Below are 19,557 nucleotides of genomic sequence, written 5' to 3' on the forward strand. Positions count from 1 at the left end.
TTTCTTCACCACTCATAACCAACCTGGGAACTTTAAGGGTTGGGGTATTGTCTTTTTGGTTAGTTTTCTTTGGAAGAGAACTATATTTCCTCTTTTTTTTTTTTTTTTTTAACATAGATGTGAAACTTGGGGTTGCAAATTTCTTTTCAGAACACATATTGTACTTTTTTCTTTGGTATTTTCAGAAAAAGATTTGGGCAGAAATGGGAGCTATATGGTTAATGTTATGGGAAAAAGGATGAGTCAGAGCTGTATCATTCCTCCCCGTTTCCTTTTTCTATTTCTCTCCACCAGGTCCTCCTAAGAAACTGAAGGACTTGGCTTCCCACAAGCTCCACCACTGAGCTCTTCTCAAGCCTACCCCAATGTTGATATTTGCCCTCCTGCTCTTTTCCTCTAATGGTTCTGTAACCTATTGTCAGATGCTAGATGAACAATGTATCTATCTATTCACAAAAAGACATGCTTAATTTTAAATTCTTGACTCTAAATATTTTTGCATTTTGTTAATTTGAAAGAATATAGTCAATAAAAATTTTGAGAGTATCGAATAGGGAGCTTATCTCAGACAGAGTAAGAGAAAATATTGAGAAGATATAATGTATTTGGTTTTTATATTCTTGCCAGAGAGTATTTCAATGAGTTGAAAATAAACCCTTCTAAGTAACAAATATTAATTTTAAACTAAATTATCCTTTCACCAATGTAATAAAATCTAGAGCAGAGGTCAGAAAGCTGTGGCTTATGGATCAATATGGAATGTTTTAACACTAGTTTCCTTTTCCTTATGGTTTTGGTTTCCAAATTTTCATTTACCTATGGTCAACCATGATCCAAAAACATTATGTGGTGATTTATAAAGAATTTGTAAGTCTTAATTTAAGCACACTATTCTGACTAATGTGATGAAATCTTGCACTGTCCTCCTATTCCCTGCCCAACACAGATTATCCCTTTATCACATTTAATGTGATTCATCCTATTAAGTATATCCACACTGTGTATGCTATCTGCCCAATAGTCACCTTTAATTAACTTGGTTATCAGATAGCTTGGTATCACAAGGCTTATGTTTATTTTATTTTATTTTTTTTTTTTTGGTGGTACTAGGGTTCCTGGAAGCCCTTCTACCTCCAGGCTACACTCCCAGACCTATTTTATATTTTTCATTTATTTGGAAACAGGGTCTCTTAAGCCAGCAAGGCTGACTACAAACCTGTGATCCTCCTGTTTCCGCCTCCCAAGCGCTGAAATTACAAGTGTGCGCCACCATGCCCGGCAAGGCTTGTGTTTAAACATCTCTCCCCTTTGGTTCTGAGGATTGAACCAAGGGGAATTTTACCTCTGACCTATTACTGCAGTATATTTTATTTTTAATTTTGAAACGGACTACAGTTGTTGAGGCTGGCCTGCGATCCTCTTGTATTATCCTCCAAAGGACTTGGATTACAGGCATGTGTGACCTTGCCTGTCTCACCCCTTTTTTTTTTTTTTAAACCTAAAAATGACTCCAAAGCACTGGAGTAGTGATTCTGGCAATTAGAATATGATAGGCCATAGAGTGCTTCTTTTGAGAAAAAAAGTTTTGACTTAATAAAGCAAAAATATCATGCTTATGTTGCTAAGATCTATTGTAAGATAAAATTAAAAAAACAAGACTGAGCATCACTAATCTGATATCCTAAATGCTGAACATCACAAATCTGTTATCCTGTCTTTTTTCTGGTACTGGGGGTAGAACCCAGGGACATTCTACCTCCGGGCTATACTCCTAGACCTATTTTATATTTTATTTGGAAACAGGGTCTCAAAATCTGTTATACTAAATGCTACGAAATTCAAAAATTTTTGGGTGCTGACATACACATGTGAAAGATACCACCTCTTTCTTACATGTGATGATCTATAGTAAAAACACATGTAGAGTAAAAATACTGAATAAATTACCTTCAGGTTGTATGTTTATGGTTTATATGAAACAGGTGAATTTCATGTTTACACTTGGCTCCTATTCCAACCTATCTCATGTATATGTAAATGTTTCAGAATCCAAAATCAGAAACAGTTCAGATACAAAGCATACCCAACCTGGGGTTCAGTATTCTTCCTGGTTTCAGACATTTACTGGGGGGTATGTCTTGGAACATACCCCCTTGAGTAATGGGGGACTACAAGAGACAGCCATGTTCATTTGTTTGTATTTCTTTTTTTGTAGCTACTTTTATACTATAATAGCAGTTATATAGTTGCAGAAATAATTATATGACCCATAAAACCTAGTCTTTACCATATGGCTCTGCATATAAAAAGTTTACTGACCACTAGCCTAGAGTATAAGGTTAACTAAACTCTTTTCCAGAAAGGTACAAGATGATGGTAAGTGAATCTCAGCTTGATTAAAAACTTTCTGCTTTAGAAATTTTAGCAGGTATTCTTCAAAGCAAGAATTCTTTTTCAGCCGGGCATGGTGGCACATGCTTGTAATCCCCACGCTTGGGAGACAGAGACAGGAGGATCATGCAGGTTCGAAGCCAGCCGCGCTGGCTTAAGAGACCCTGTTTCTAAATTTATAAAAAAAAAAAAAAAAAAGTATAAAATAGGTCTGGGGGTGTAGCCGGAGGTAGAAGGGTTTCCAGGAACCCCCAGTACCACCAAAAAAAAAAAAAAATTCCTTTTCAATTTTTTTTAATAACTTAAATGTGAGCCAGGCGTGGTGGCACACACTTGTAATCCCAGCATTTGGGAGGCTGAGTGAGACATGAGGATTGTGGTTTGCGGCCAGCCTCAGCTATTACTTAGTGATGCCTTCTGAAATTCAATGAGACCCTGTTTCAAAACAAAGAATAAAATATAGGACTGGAGGTGTAGCTTGGAGGTAGAATGCCCCTGGGTTCCATTTCCAGTACAAAAAAAAAAAAAATTAAATGTGTTAATACTTTAGTCCTTCTCAGGTCCTTTAATTCCTTAGAGTGTAATAGGACTTAAAGAAGGGGTATCAGAATCACCATTCTAAAAATAGAATAATCAAAAAAAGCCTTTTTCTCTGGAACACTTTTCAGGTTTACTCGTCTTCAGAACATAAGCAATGAAAACTGAGTATGTGGGTTAGATAGGTGCGTGTTTGTTTAGGGAAAGTGGTTGTAGTTGCTAGGTCTTATTGGTTAACATATAATCAAAACCAAAAAGTGTTAGGTTTGTTTCCAGTTTAGAAAAATATTTAGGGTTGCAGTTCGGGCTAATATATTTTAGGTTTTGGTCTGTCAAGTTTGATGTGTAATTTCTGCACTTAAGACCATTTGTCTAGAAGTTATGCTAAAATCTTGAATGGAATTTATAGTTTTGTTTCAAATTTTAGTATATTTGAATGCTTGTAGTATTCTAAGTATGCTGTGTCATAAATTCACCAATTAATTTGTAACATTGCATGTTTTTATTGTTTTTCAGAACTTAAATAAACAGTCTTTTGACCTTGCAAAAGTTTTATTGAAAAGGACAGTCCAGACTATTGAGGCATGCATTGCCAATGTATGTATTTCTGCCTGTATTTATTGTATAATTGTGTAGTCCTTAATCCATATGCTTATTAGAATCATTCATATAACAGATTTATTTATACTAAAATACTTTTACCTATTTAATGTACATGCAGAGCCACTTATGTCAAACTATGATCAAAGGGGAGGAAATGCAATGTATCTTTATAAAAAAAACTATTGGTTCAAGATAGTTGAAGTTTAATTTTATGAAAGCTTGTCTGTCACTCCCACCATCTTTTCTACATTAGCATTTATGTTTATCTTGTTATCTTCTTATATGTTAATAATCTCTTTTATTTTGTTCCCAAATCTTTTCCTCTAGGTCTCTATACATTTTCCACTTTGTGTCTTCTAAATCATTGTACTGAAACCCTTCTGTTTTTTCTTTTTGAATACATAAATCCAGGGCCTTTCTACCTCTACTCTACACCCCCAGCCCTTTTTACTTCTTATTTTGAAACAAGATCTCTAAATTACCATGCACTCGCCTTGAACCTGCAGTCCTTCAGTCTTAGCCTCTCAAATACTGGGATTACAGGTGTGTGTCGCCATACCTGGTTCATATCTATTTTTTACAAACTTAGTAAAATTTTGTTTTATTTTTATGTATTTTTATTCTATTTCACTTTTTATTTATAATATGAACAACTATACATATTACTTTAAATTTATATGTACCCATTTCCCTATACATTAAGGTTCATTTCAATGTTTTTCTTTACAGATCATCTTTGTGAATGTGACATTTATCTGTTGAATATTTATTTTCCTCATATTAAAAAAAATAAGCAAGAGTTGGGTGTGGTGTTACATGCCTTGTAATCCCTGTACTTAGGAGACTGAAACAAAAAAGGATTGCAGATTTGAGGACAACTTCAGTGACATAGTATGACTCTCAGCAACATAGTGATACCTTGTCTCAAAAATTAAAAGGACTGGGAAATGTAGCTTGGTGGTAGAATGAACCTTTGATCAATGTACAGTAACACACACATACACACACATTCACACACACAAAAGTGAAGCTATTAATATAAATGGTATTAGTATTTATATTGCTAAATTAATATTTTCAGGTAGCATAAGACTATACATTGAGGAAGTATCTTTCAGCCTCCAGTAACTTGTCCTCAATTCTCAGAAATAACCATCACCTATAGATTTTCACTTATACTTCTAGAAGTAGCATTTCTGTGCTTATTCATGTGTTTTTTTTTAAACTGCCTTCCTTATTATTTTCAAGGCCCCTGGAGTAGATAGTATTTTCTAGTTTAATTTATGTTGTTGTTTTTGTCACTGAACTGTACACCAAGCTAGAAATAATGTCATTTTATGATACCAGAAATATTTTTGTCAGTTGCATACCATTGCCACTTTATTTATTTATTTATTTATTTATTTATTTATTTATTTATTTATTTTGCGGGTCTGGGGATGGAACCCAGGGGCATTTGACCTCCGAGCTACACCCCCTGCCCTATTTTTTCTTTATTTTGAAACCGGGTCTCACTGAATTGCAGAAGGCCTCACTAAGTAGCTGCGGCTGTCTGCGAACCGCGATCCTCCAGGTCTCAGCCTCCCAAATGTTGGGATTACAAGCATGCGCCACCATGCCCGGCTTATTTATTATTTTTAATGCCAGGGATTGAACCCAGGGACATTCTACTTCTGAACTACATCACCAGCTCTATTTTTATTTTGAAACAGAGTCTCGCTAAGTTGCTGACAGCTTCATTAAATTGCCAAAGCTGGTCTCAAACCTGTAATTCTCCTGTCTCAGCCTCCCAAATACTGAGATTACAGGCGTGAACAAACATGCCTAGCCCATTACCACTTGATCATTTTTAATTTAATACATTTTGTTAAGGTATATGGCGAGGGAAGAGGAGTGATAGTATCTTTTAATTTATGTACCTGGTGTTATATAATCTTTGTTTTTTCTAACATTCCTGTCAGTTAACTTTTATATCACCAACTTTTCCTCCTTATTGTCTTCTGAGTCAAAATGTGCATGACTTTCTCTTGAAACAGTATCTCATTAACTACCAAAAGAACTGAATAAACTTATACCCTACATTTAAATATTATTAAACTCATGGAAAAATTACAGCTAATTTTTTAGAGTAACTCTTAAATAAATTCAGAGATTGAGACCTTAAAATGTTTTTCTGCAACAAGGAAATAAGCTCTATAATCTCAGTAATGAACTGCACTATCTAAATTGTTTTATTTTCATGAAAATTAACGCATTCATAAATATCCTTGTTTTAAACACAGGCAACAGTGCAATTCTTGTTTACTATTCTCCCTGTAACATTTATGATTTGGTAGTATTTGGAAGTTTATTTCTTATGCCATTTAGATTACTGTCCGATTACAAATTAGTAATTTAAACACCTTTCTGTATCATCCCCTTTTGTTGTGTATGTAATGCCTCATAATATTAAAAAAAAACAAGTGTTCATAGAAAACATTCCAGTTCTTAAATAAGATACATATTTTTTTTTAATATCTCCTATAGTTTTTCAATCAAGTTCTGGTGCTGGGAAGATCGTCAGTAAGTGATTTGTCAGAACATGTATTTGATCTGATTCAGGAACTTTTTGCTATAGATCCTCATTTATTATTATCTGTCATGCCGCAGCTTGAATTCAAATTGAAGGTAGGATTGACCAATTTTCAAGCCCTTTAAGCTTTAAAGAAAAAATGTATATCATAGAGTTTTTTCTCTAACTATAAAAGAATAAAATGTGAGTTCAATATATCTCCTTACATTTAATCATTTGAGTTTAAAAAAGTATCTCTCATGTGGGTGAGAGGAAAATAGACATTGCAAAATTTTAATATACCTGCTTGTAGAATATCTACTGATAAAGATATGAACAATGGGTTGTTAACCTTGAAGTTTATAATATGCAGCATTTAAAAATTATGTGGCATTTATTTATTTAGATTAGGTATGTTTTAAAAGAATTTTTAAATTGAGTGATTAAGGGTCTCATAATTTTATGGCCCCTTTTTAGTTGGTACTGGAGATTATTTTTGATTTTTATTTTTTGCCAGCACTTGGGATTGAACCCAGAAGCATTCTACCTCCGAACTACAACCCCGCCCTATTCTTTATTCTTGTTCTTTCTTTCTTTATTTATTTATCTATTTTGTGGGGGGGGGGGTACTGGGGATGGAACCCAGGGGCATTCTACCTCCAAGCTGCACCCCCAGCCCTATTTCTTTATTCTTCATATTGGGACAGGGTCTTGCTGAATTGCAACAGGCCTCACTAAGTAGCTGAGACTGTCTGCGAACCGCAATCCTCCTGTCTCAGCCTCCGCAATGCTGGGATTACAACCGTGGGCTACCACACATGGCCCTTTATTCTTTATTTTGAAACAGGGCCCCACTAAGTTGCAGAGGGCTCCCCTAAATAGTTGAGAGTGTCCATGAACCTGTCATCCTCCTGCATTAGCCTCCCAAGTACTAGGATTGCAAGCATGTGCCACCACACGAGGCTAGTACTGGTGATTAAAACCAGGGGCTTTCTACCCCTGAGCTATAATTCTGGCCTTTTTTATTTTTTACTTTGAAACAGAGTCTTGCCAGGTTGCTGTGTCTTGTTACATTGCTGAGGTTTGTCCTTACACCTGTGATCCTCCTGTCTCAGTCCCCCAAGTGCTGGAATTATAGGTGTCTATCACCATACCCAACTTGCCCTCGCTCTTTTTATTGGGGAGTATAGGAGTTAAACTGAGGGGGATTTTGCCTGTAAGGTATACCCCAGTCCTGTATTCATTCATTCATTCTAGTGATTAAACCCAGAGGCATCTGTCTACCTCTGAGCTACATCTTCAGCCAAATTTTATTTCTTCTGTTTAAATAGGGTGTTCTCAAATTGCAGTCCTCCTGTTTTAGCTTCCATGCCTGGCCTATGACTATTTATATTATATATCAAAGACTGAAGTTTTATTGAATCACTTGAATATATGTAATTTTTATAGCCAGTGTAGCAAGGAGTTCATAATTTCTCAAAAAATAAAAGTCAAGTGTGGTGGTACACACTTGTAATCCCAGCATTTGGGAGGCTGAGACAGAAAGATCATGGTTCGCAGACAGCCTAAGCTACTAAGTGAGGCCCTTTGCAACTCAGTGAGACCTTGTTTTAGAATAAAAAATAGGGAAATAGGGCAGGAGGTGTAACTTGGAAGTAGAATGTCCCTGGTTTCCATCCCCAGTACCACAAAAAAAAAACCTAGCCGGGCTTGATGTCATAGGTTTGTAATCCCAGGATTTGGGAGACTAAGACAGGAGGATCGAGGTTCGAGGTCTGCCTCAGCTATATAGGTCCTCTGCAACTTAGTGAGACCCTGTTTCAAATTTTAATCCCCCTCAAAACACACACACACACACACACACACACACAAAACTGACACTCAATCTCCCACCTTAATGAACTTTACAGTTACTTAATATTGTATACTTTTTTATATACTTCCATTGATATAATATGTATAATTTTTGAAATTTTAAATATTATATCTTATTTGATACTTATTTCGAACTATGATATAATTGGAATAACATTACATTTTTATTGTTTGTCTATTTATTTATTGTGGTACTCAAAATTGAACTCCAGGAGCATTCTTCCTGTGAGCTAACCCCCAGCCGTGTGTGTGTGTGTGTGTGTGTGTGTGTGTGTGTGTGTGTGTGTGTGTGTGTGTTTTACTAGGGATGGAACCTCGGAACCTAGGGGATTCTACCTCCCAGCCATTCCCCCAGCCCTATTTTTTATTCTTTATTTTGAAACTGGTTCTCACTAAGTAGCTGAGGCTGTCCTTGAACCACTATCCTTCTGTTTCAGCCTCCCAAATGCTGGGATTATAAGCATGTGCCACCACACCTGGCTTCCCCAGCCCTATTTTATTTTTATTTTGAAACAGGATCTCACTAGGTTGATGAGAGTCTCACTATTGGCCAAAATTGTCATCAAACTTGCAATCCTCATGTCTCAGCCTCCCAAGTACTGGAATTATAGACATAATGCCACCATGCTAAACCTCATTTTTTATTTTTGAGATGAGACACTTAAGATGAAAAATTTTACCCACAACTTAAGAATATCCAGTGTCTTAATTATAAGCATTTGCTATTTATAGTATAAATAGTTGAGTTTTCTATGAGAAAGTCTGGTTGTTAAAAAAAAATGTTATCTATACAACAAAGTTTTACTTTAGCTTTTATTAGAGTTTATTATTTATTTATTTTGTGGTACTGGGATTGAACCTAGAGGTATTCTACCTCCAAGGTACACCCCACAGACCCATTTTATTTTTTATTTGGAAACAGGCTATCACTTAGCTTGCTGGAAGCCTCACTAAATTGCTGAGGCTGTCCTTGAACCTGCGATGTGATCCTTTGCCTCTAAAGTATTGGGATTACAAGCATGAGCCCACCACACCTAGCTCTAGTTTAACAACAGTGTAAAGATAGTTCTGTATTAAATTTATTTTTAAGCATAAGGCATTAAAACACTGGCACTCACAATCTATTTGTAAAATCAGAGTAGGTATAATCAAGGTTTTTAACTATTACCAAGACTGCTGTGACAAGATGGTCAGAAGAACTGGGAACTGATCTTTTAAATTTCCTTTTGTGTACTTAATGTAGACTCACGGAACCTAAGCTATAGTGGATATTCTGTATGCCCCAATCTGTAGGTTCATTTTTCTAATGCAGAGGTATTAATGAGCTAATAATCTCTGAACCAGACTGAAAGTAGATTTAATTTGATATATTTTAAAATCTCATACTGAGATTTCTCTTTCTTTTTAGCAGTGAAAGAATGATTTAAAAATCAAGAAATTTTTGTTTAAGAATTCTGATGTGGTGGGCATGCTGGCACAGGCACACTCTTGTAATCCCAGCATTCGGGAGGCTGAGACCAGAGGATCACAGTTCGCAGACAGCTTTCAGCTACTTAGGCCCTCTGCAACTTAGTGAGACCCTGTTTCAAAATAAAGAATAAAAAATAGAGCAGGGGGTGTAGCTCAGAGGTTGAATGCCCCTGGGTTCCATCCCCAGACCCGCAAAAAAAAAAAGTTCTGATGTATTCATTCACCTTTTAACAAGATTAAGATCTGACCTGATGAGGTGGCATGTGCCTATAATCTCCACTACTCAGAAGGCTGCAGCTGGCCAACATAGTGAAACCCTGTCTCAGAAATAAAAAAGACTGTATATTGTTGAATAGTAGAGTACTACTGGGTTTCATTCTCTGGTACTAGGGGGTGGGGATTAGAGTGGGTATCACCCAGCCCTTATTTCTTACATGACAAAAGAATGGCTAGAACTTAGTAGTAGCACCTTCCTAAATGGGTTGTGAGCTCTTTAGTTTATGACACTTTTAGATACTCCTTTATTTTGTACATTGACTTCTCTTCATTGATGCAATTTGATTCCCTACCCTTGCTCTAACTGTACAAGAATACAAATTTTTAAATTTTATTTATTTATTTATTTTTGCAGTGCTGGGGATGAAACCCAGGGGTTCTACCTCGGAGCTACACCCCTGGTTCTATTTTTTTAGTCTTTATTTACTTATGTATTTATTTATTCATTCATTCATTCATTCTTCAGAACTGGAGATAGAACTCAGGGACATTCTACCTCTGAGCTGCACCCTCAGCCCTATTTTTTATTCTTTATTTTTGAAACAAAGTCTCACTGAGTTGCAAAGGGCCTCACTAAGTAGCTGAGGCTGCCATCCTCCTGTCTCAGCCTTCAAGCCTGGCCTTTATATTTTTCTTTAAACAGGGTCTCACTGAGTTGCGAAGGGCCTCACTAAGTAGCCGATGCTATCTGCGAACCGTGACCCTCTATTCTCTGCCTCCTGAATGCTGGGATTACAAGCATGTTCCACCATGCCCAGCAAAAAATTTCAAAAATTTCAATATATGTATATATGTATATACATATATACATACATACATACATACATATATTTTACCCCAATGGTGACAGATTGGAATACAAGGACATTCTAGCTCTGAGCAATAGTGCCCCCCTCCCCGGCCTCTTTTTGATGGAACTTAGTGGCATTGGACCTCCGAGCTACACCTCCAGCTCTATTTTTTAGTCCTTTTTTATTTTTTATTTATTTTTTTTTTATTTTTATTTTTTGGTGGTACTGGGGTTCCTGGAAGCCCTCCTTCCTCCGGGCTACACTCCCAGACCTAATTTATATTTTTGAAACAGGGTCTCTTACGCCAGCACGGCTGGCTTCGAACCTGCGCGATCCTCCTGTCTCCGCCTCCCAAGCGCGGGGATTACAAGATGCGCCACCACGCCCGGCGTTTTTTAATTTTTTTGAATCAGAGTCTCACTGAGTTGGGAAGGGCCTCGCTAAGTAGCTGAGACTGTCTGTGAACCACAATCCCCTGCTATCAACCACCCAAATCCAAGGATTACAAGCCTGTGCCACCACACCCTGCCATAGCCCTGTTTTTAATTTTATTTATAGTTTTTATTAGTTTGGTATTGGGGATTGAACCCAGGGACATTCTAACTCCAAGCTACACCCTCAACCCTTTTTTTTTTTAATTTTTAATTTGGAAACAATTTTATTTACTAAGTTACCTGCAATCCTCCTGTCTCCATCTCCCAAGTATTGGTATTATAGGTGTGTGCTACCAGACCTATCCTCTATTTTTTATTTTGAAACAGTTTTTCACTAATTGCCCAAGGGCCTCACTAAATTGCTGAGGCTGACCTTGAATCTGCAATCCTCTTATCTCAGCCTCCCAATCATAAATATCTTGATTCTTTTTGTGTGTGTGTGTGTGGGGGGGTTCCTGAAAGCCCTTCCACCTCCAGGCTACACTCCCAGACCTATTTTATACTTTTTTTTTATTTTTGGAAACACGGTGCCTGGCTTCAAACCTGCGCTTGATCCTCCAGTCTCTGCCTCCCAAGCGCGGGGGATTACAAGCCTGCGCCACCATGTACAGCTTGATTTTTTTTTTTTTAAATTACCCCACAGGTAATTCTGTTTATGGGGTCTCTTCTCTTTTTTTTTTTTTTTTTTTTGGTGGTGGTCCTGGGGTTCCTGGAAACCCTTCTACCTCCGAGCTACACTCCCAGACACCTATTTTTTATATTTTTATTTGGAAACAGGGTCTCCTAAGTCAGCAAGGCTGGCTTTGAACCTGTGCAATCCTCTTGTCTCCACCTCCCAAGTGCAGGGATTACAAGAGTGAGCCACCACACCTAGCAATGGGGTCTCTTTTAACATAGGATATCTAACACAAAGCCATTAACACAAAGCCATTGGGCTTTATATTTGTCAGTATTAGAAATTGATGCTTTTTAAAGCTTTATACTTTTTAAAGCTTAATACTATGTAAATAATATAAAATATTTCACTTATTGTTTTACAACAAGTACTATGTGCTTATTACCTGTGTTCCTCACTGAAATCCTAGCCTGAATTGGAGTGCCCCTTTTTTGAGTAAACAGTAGAAACTGAGCTGATAGCCTTAGAAGTTTTTATGACTATGTTGATTTTCAGCAGTTGTATGTCTGAATCACATTGCTAGCCACCAGAGTCCTTGGATACAGTCCTGTGAATAATAAAAATGTTTGGAAATAATACTTCAGAATAATTCAAGAATTCATTTGGTTTTACCCTACACACCTGTCCAGAGATTAACTTGGCATTTGTTTTTCTTTATTTTGTTCGTGTGTGTGTGTGTGTGTGTGTGTGTGTGTGTGTGTGTGTGTGTGTGTGTTATTGGTTCTTGAACCCCAGGGATATTCTTCCTCCAAACTACACCGCCAGTCCTACTTTATTCCTTATTTTGAAACAGAGGCTTACTAAGTTGTAGAGAGCCTTACTAAGTAGCTGAAGCTGATCAGGAACCTGTGATCCTCCTGTCTTAGCCTTCCAAGTACTGGGATTACAAGTGTATGCAACCACGCCTGGCTCTAAAAACATTTTTAAAACTTTTAAGTTATATTTACTTAGTTTTAGTTGAAGTAAAAGCTGTTCTCAAAAAATTTTTGAATTATTTTGCAGTTGGAAACAATAGTACAGTGGGTTACCTTTTCTGGCTCAGATTAGACAAAAGAACAATGGCTTTACTCAATTTTATTGAATAGCAATTGGGAAATTGTTGATGCATAATTTCTCATATTTGCCCCATTCTTATTTATTAAAATATGTCTTTGTAATTTAAACAGTATATTATGTGACATTTTTACATTGACATAGATAATATTTACTTTTGCCATAGATTAATAACATCTTTATATCAGAGGCATCAATAATTTTGCACCAAAAATAAACTTACCATTTTTATAGTCACTGCAATTTTATTTGAGGAATGTATTTTAAATTTTACAAGAGGTGGTGCAAGTTTTCACTTAGTTATATTTCAGTGGCATTATAAATATGAAATGTCACATCATTTGAAATATTTACTGATCTAATCACTGACAAGTAGAATAAACATGCCACATAGTGTAGTGTTTGACACTTAAGTAGGTTTCTTTTTTTTTTTTTTTTTAAGAAAAAAAATTAGGTTGGCTAATTTGGTGTTAAAAAGCAATGCCACTCAGCATAATTGTCATTTTGCTTAAGAAAAACTTTTATCATTTTATCATTCATAGTTATCATTCATGATTGATATAATTTTCATGTTTACATCTGTTTGAAATAAATGTGTCTGTGTTACTGGGAAACTGAGAGTTAAAATATTTTTAAGAAGCTAGGTGTGATGGCTATAATTCCAGTACTTGGGAGGCTGAGGTAGGAGGACCAAAGGTTCCGGGCCAGCCTCAGCAATTTAATGAGGCCCTCTGAAAATTAGTAAGACCCTGTTTCAAAATTTAAAAAAAAAAAGGAAAGCAAAAAAAAATAGGGCTGGTATTGTACCTTAGAGGTTTGATTATTTTGGGCTTAATCCCTAGTACCACCACCAAAAAACAAAAAAGCTATAAAGAAAAGATTATATTCTATGGTTGTCATCCTATTTTACTTTCTGCCTTTTCCCACAAAGATTTATTAATTGAGTATCTGGAATTGCTTTTGACAAACACTGTATTTGAACCACTAAAAAAAAAAAAATAGAAATTCCTTTCAGATATTAGATTTTTTAAAAAAATAAATTTGGTGTGTGTGTTTGTTACTGGAGATTGAACCCAGGGGCATTCTACCTCAGCTATACTCCCAGCCTTATTTTATCTTTTATCTTGAAACAAAGTCTCATTAAGTTTCTCAGGCTGGCCTTGAACCTAAAATCCTTCTGTCCCAGCTTCCCAAGTATGGGATTACAAACATGCATCGCCACACCATGATTTGAATTATGTAATTTATTTTTATTTTGGGTGCTGAAGGTTGAACCCAAGGGCATTTTTACCTCCAAGCTACACCTCCAGCCTTCTTTTACTTAATCTGAAACAGGGTCTGATTAAGTTGGGAAGGACCTCACTAAATTGCTGGGGTTGACCAGAACCTATCATCCTCCTGTCTCAGTCTTCCAAGTACTGTGATTGTGAACATGTTTCACCACACTCACCTAAATATGTAATTTTTTAATCATATTTCACATTTCATGCTTTCCTCTTCCTTCTTTTTTTTCTTTTCCTCTTTTTGTTTTGGTTTTTGTTTTGGTTTTGTATTAGGAATTGAACTTGGGGACATTCCTATCTCTCAGATATACTCCTAGGACTGTGCAATTACAGGCTTTTATCAACATGCCTAGTAGTCTATATGGTTTTAAAATAGCTTGTATTAAGATGCGATATCACTAGTGAAACCGAATTACCCATTACCTTTTTTTTTTTTTTTTTTTTTTGATTCAGGATTGAACCCAGAGACATTCTACCTTAAGGCTATGCCCCCAGCCCGATTTTATTTCTTATTTGGAAATAGGGTTATACTAGGTTGCTGAGGGCCTCGCTAAATTGCTAAGACTGGCTTTGAACCTGCAATCCTCCTGTCTCAGCCTCCCAAATGCTGAGATTATAAGTGTGCGCCACCACCCCCAGCTAAAATGAGTTTTCTTGAATTATTATGTTTTTTAGAGTGGAAAGTTTTTGCTACTTTGTCCTTCACAGAATTTTTTTTGTAGACTCTTAGACAATGTTAAAGATGTATGAAATATCTGCATTTGTACAAGGTCTATATCAATGTATAAATTACAAATAAACAGGAAAGATAGGCATAAATTAGAAGTTGGAAGAAAGGTGTGAGATACTATCAAAGTACCAGATAATCTCATTTGGAATAAAATAAATTTATATAGTATATGAAAGCATATTCTATCTTTAATGCTGATTATTATAAATAGAAATATCAAAATGTATCTTCTTGGAGATATTTTGGTTTTTACAATCTGGAGTAAAGTTCAGGCTTCATTAATCTACTCTTTTCTTTTTATTAGAGCAATGATGGAGAAGAGCGATTAGCTGTTGTTCGACTTCTTGCTAAATTGTTTGGCTCTAAAGATTCTGATTTGGCAACACAGAATCGTCCTCTTTGGCAGTGTTTTCTTGGACGGTAAGAGAAAGTAACATTTTTAAGGATAATCACTAGGGCTCACTTAATTAAAACTATAGGTCCCAAAACTTTCACTGATGTTAATTGGTTTCATAGCCATCTATGTAGTAATTTTTCTTATAGTATAAATTGTAATATAATTTTTAATAAGGAAGATGTATTTAACCATTTAGCAATTATGTTATAAAGTATCTTGTAACAAATACCTACTTATTCTCCATTTCAGGATGTATTGAATCTTAAGATTTTTAAATAGATTATGGAGATGAAAACCTGTCAATCCATGTTTACATCTGTTTGATATAAATGTGTCTGTGTTACTGGGAAACCCCTATTCCTGAGAGTTAAAATATTTATAAAAAGCCAGATGTGGTGGCTATAATCCCAGTACTTGGGAAGCTGAGATATGAGGATCAAAGTTTCCTTGATCAATCTTAGCAATATAATGAGGCCCTCCATAACTAATTTTATGAGTTTTCAATTAATACCCCAGCCCAATTTTAATTTATTTTATTTTTGTTGGAACTGGGAACTGAACTCAGGAACATTCTACCTTCGAGGTACACCTCCATCCTTTTTTTATTTTTATTTATTTTTTTGTTTATTTTGAAACAGGATCTTGCTTCCTTGCTGAGACTATCTTCAAATCTGTGTTTCTTATTTGTCAGCCTCCCAAGTACTGAAGTAATCAGAGTGCTCACCATGTCTGGCTTCAATTTTTTATTTTGAAATAGGGTCCTGGGCTGAGTCGTGGGATGGAAGGATGGCACGCTCTTTTTTTTTTTTTTTTTTGGTACTGGGGTTATTGGAAGCCCTTCTACCAACGGCTACACTCCCATACCTACTATTTTTATTTTTGGAAACAGGGTCTCTTAAGCCAGCGCGGCTGGCTTCGAACCTGCGTGATTCTCCTGTCTCCACCTACCAAGCGCGGGGATTACAAGTGTGCGCCACCATGCCCAGCATGGCACACTCTTTTAATCCCAGTACTTGAGAGTCTCAGACAGGAGGATCACAGGTTTGCAGCAAGCTTAGCCAGCTTAGCGAGGTCCTCTTAGTGAGACCCTGTTTAGAAAATAAGCCGGACGTGGTGTCGCACACTTGTAATCTCCGCACTTGGGAGGCTGAGACAGGAGGATCGCACAGGTTCAAAACCAGCCTCAGCTACTTAGTGAGGCTCTCAGCAACTTAGTGAGACCCTGTTTCCAAGTAAAGTATAAATAGGTCTGGGAGTATAACCCGGAGGTAGAAAGCCAGTACCACCCAAAAAAAAAAAAAGAAAGAAAGAAAGAAAAGAAAAGAAAGAAAGAAAGAAAGAAAGAAAGAAAGAAAGAAAGAAAGAAAGAAGAAAACAGAACTGGGGAATAGGTAGAATGCCTCTGCCTTCAATCCCCAGTACCATTAAAAAAAAATACTGTTATTAACTCATACTTTTTAATATTTCTTTTTAAGTACTTAGAATGATTGAATTTAGGTTAAGATCTATGAAATGGCCAGGTGTGGTGGCACATGCTTGTAGTCCCAGTACTTGGGAGGCTAACACATGAGGATTGCAGGTTCGGTACCAGCCTTGGCAATTTAGCCAGACCCTATTTCAAAATAAGAAATAAAATCGGGCTAGTGATATAAATTGGAGGTAGAAAGCTTTTGGGTCCAATATCTAGTACCACAAAGAAAAATATATGAAATTTATTAAATTCCTTCTTAGATTTAATTTGCCTATCATTTTTGCTTTAAAATGTGACTGAAGCCGGGCGTGGTGGCGCACGCTTATAATCCCCGCGCTTGGGAGGCAGAGACAGGAGGATCGCGCAGGTTCGAAGCCAGCCGCGTGCGCTGGTTTAGGAGACCCTGTTTCCAAATAAAAATGTAAAAATAGGTCTGGGAGTGTAGCCCGGAGGTAGAAGGACTTCCAGGAACTCCAGTACCACCAAAAAAAAAAAAAAAAAAATGTGACTGAAAAGTAGGTGTTTATTTTGAGCATTCTGGGGAATATTTAAGGTTTTGTTTTGTTTTTTTTTTTTTGTTTTTTTTTTTTTTCCTTTCTTACTGGGAATGGAACCCAGGGGTGTTCTACCTCTGAGTCACTTCCCAGTGCTATATTTAGTCTTTATTTTGAAACAGGGTCTCATTGAGTTGCAAAGGGCCTCACTAAGTAGCTGAGACTGTTGGCAAACTAAAATCCTCCTGTCTTAGTGTCCCAAATGCTGGGATTACAAGCGTGTGCCACCATGCCAGGCTTGAGATTCACTTTGTGTGTGTGTGTGTGGGGGCTGAGGATGGAACCCACGGGCATCTACCTCTGTTCTACACCCCTGACCTATTTTATATTTTATTTTGAAACAGGGTCTCACTAAGTTGCTGAGGCTGGCTTCGAAACTTTGTGATCCTCTGTCTCAGCCTCCCCAAGTACTGGGATTACAAGCATGCGCCACCAGGCCTGGCAAGATTCACCAATACTTAGGTTAACTAATTTAGAAAGTTTGCTTAGAATTTTTCTTAAATTCATTATAATAGGCCTTAATATAATCCTAGATTCTGATTAAACTTCTTATATTGACATAATGATGTCTTATTTACTTGCTCAGAACAAGCCATTTTGGAAGTCTTAATAAAATTACATGCTTGATATTTCAGAATTATACTTGATTTTATAAGAGTTACAGAGGCAATGAAGCATTAGTACTTAGAATGATCCAGAGAGGAATTCCCTTTCCCAGTGATTGACATCAATATTTATGGCAAAAAATACAAGACTTTATTTTTCACCTGATTTACAATGTAAAATCAAAATCAGTCATAATTAGTTCCTTAATATTCAACAGTTTATATTCACTCCTACCTTCAGTTGATGCATCACTAATTCATAGAAATAAGGAAGTAATACTTTATATTGTTCTGTATTATTTTTTAATTATGCAGTAAGTATTTTGATACTTTATGGCATACTTGATTATAAAACTAGTTATTTTTCTCTGGTACTTATTATAAATCTAAACTATGATTTCATTAAAATACAAAAAATTTCTGGGTGAGAAATAGGAGGCCATACATTTATCAAATTTGAAGGCATGTAGCTTGCTGGTAGAATATCACTGGGTTCCATTCCTGAGTACCACAGAAAATAAAATGAGTAAATAAATAATTTACATATTTTTTTAGAAGTTGTCTAGTCGTTTATTTCAGTACTAAGAATTGACCTCAGGAACATTCTACATCCGAGCTACAACCCCAACCCTATTTTATTTGTTATTTGGAAACAGAGTCTTGCTAAGTTGCAGAGGGCCTTACTAAGTTGCTGAGGCTGGCTGTGAACCTACAATACTCTTGTCTCACCCTCCCAAGTCGCGGGTTTACAAGTGTGTGTGACCACACCCAGCATCTAATTTTAAGTTGCTCATCTTATTCCTTTCTTTATTATTATTTTTTATATTATTTGATTCCTTATACTAGACCTTTAAAAGAGTATTTTAATACAAGTTGCCTCGAGCTAGATGAACTCTGTGGTGAGGCAGTATATAACCCACACATTTTTTGTGGTGCTTGGTTATTGAACCCAGGGATATTCTACCTCCGAGCTATATCCATAGCCCTATTTTTTATTCTTTATTTTGAAGCAGGGTCTGACTAAGTTGTGGAGGGCCCAACTAAGTAGCTGAGGCTGGCTATGTACCTGGATCCTCCTGTCTCAGCTTCCCAAGTACTGGGATTACAAGCATGTACCACCATGCCCGGATTTATTGGTTTATCATTATTATTATTGGTTTGTTGTAGAATGGTAAATAAAATTGTAGTTTGAAATGTTTCTGGAAAATTGCCATCAAGCTTATTACTGTACTTTAAATTATTCCACCAAAACAAATTAGCTGTTGTTATAAAAACATTTTCTAAGCAGTAACTATTTTGTCTTCTTTTTTCTTCCTCTCTTGTTTTTTTGTTTTGTTTTGTTTTGTTTTGTTTGGTGGTACTGGGGTTCCTGGAAACCCTCTACCTCCAGGCTACACTCCACCTCCCCAAGCATGGGGATTACAAGTGTGTGCCACCACGCCTGGCTCTTTTTTCTTTTTTTGATATTGGAGACGGAACCTAGGGGCGTTTACCTCTGAGCTACACTCCTAGCCCTATTTTTCATTCTTTATATTGAAACAGGGTCTCACTGAGTTGCAAAGGACCTCATTAAGAAGCTGAGGCTGTCCGCAAACCAATCCTCCTGTCTCAGCCTCCCAAATGCTGGGATTACATGCATGTGCCACCATGCCCAGCCTAGTAACTATTATTTATAAGCATTTACATGTTAGATATACTTTATTTGAAAATGATTCTGCCTTATAATTAATATTTAATAATCATTTTCTATGTAGATTTAATGATATTCACGTTCCTGTGAGATTAGAAAGTGTGAAGTTTGCCAGTCACTGCTTAATGAATCACCCAGATCTAGCAAAGGATCTCACAGGTAAGCTATCC

At 36.5% G+C, this 19,557-nt stretch overlaps 1 protein-coding gene across 1 annotated transcript in view; it reads left to right on the forward strand.

The window, feature by feature from the left end:
- Positions 1–19,557, forward strand: part of PDS5A (PDS5 cohesin associated factor A) — a gene marked incomplete at both ends in the record, with an annotated part of 138,454 nt that overhangs the window by 51,610 nt on the left and 67,287 nt on the right. The window contains 4 exons of the mRNA XM_080697069.1: positions 3,445–3,525; positions 6,058–6,198; positions 14,975–15,090; positions 19,452–19,546. Of these exons, the coding sequence (XP_080553195.1) occupies positions 3,445–3,525; positions 6,058–6,198; positions 14,975–15,090; positions 19,452–19,546 (433 nt within the window). The remainder of the gene's footprint in view (positions 1–3,444; positions 3,526–6,057; positions 6,199–14,974; positions 15,091–19,451; positions 19,547–19,557) is intronic.

The sequence above is a fragment of the Muscardinus avellanarius genome, assembly GCF_963383645.1.
Source record: "Muscardinus avellanarius genome assembly, chromosome: 6".
Classification (NCBI taxonomy): Eukaryota; Metazoa; Chordata; class Mammalia; order Rodentia; family Gliridae; genus Muscardinus; species Muscardinus avellanarius.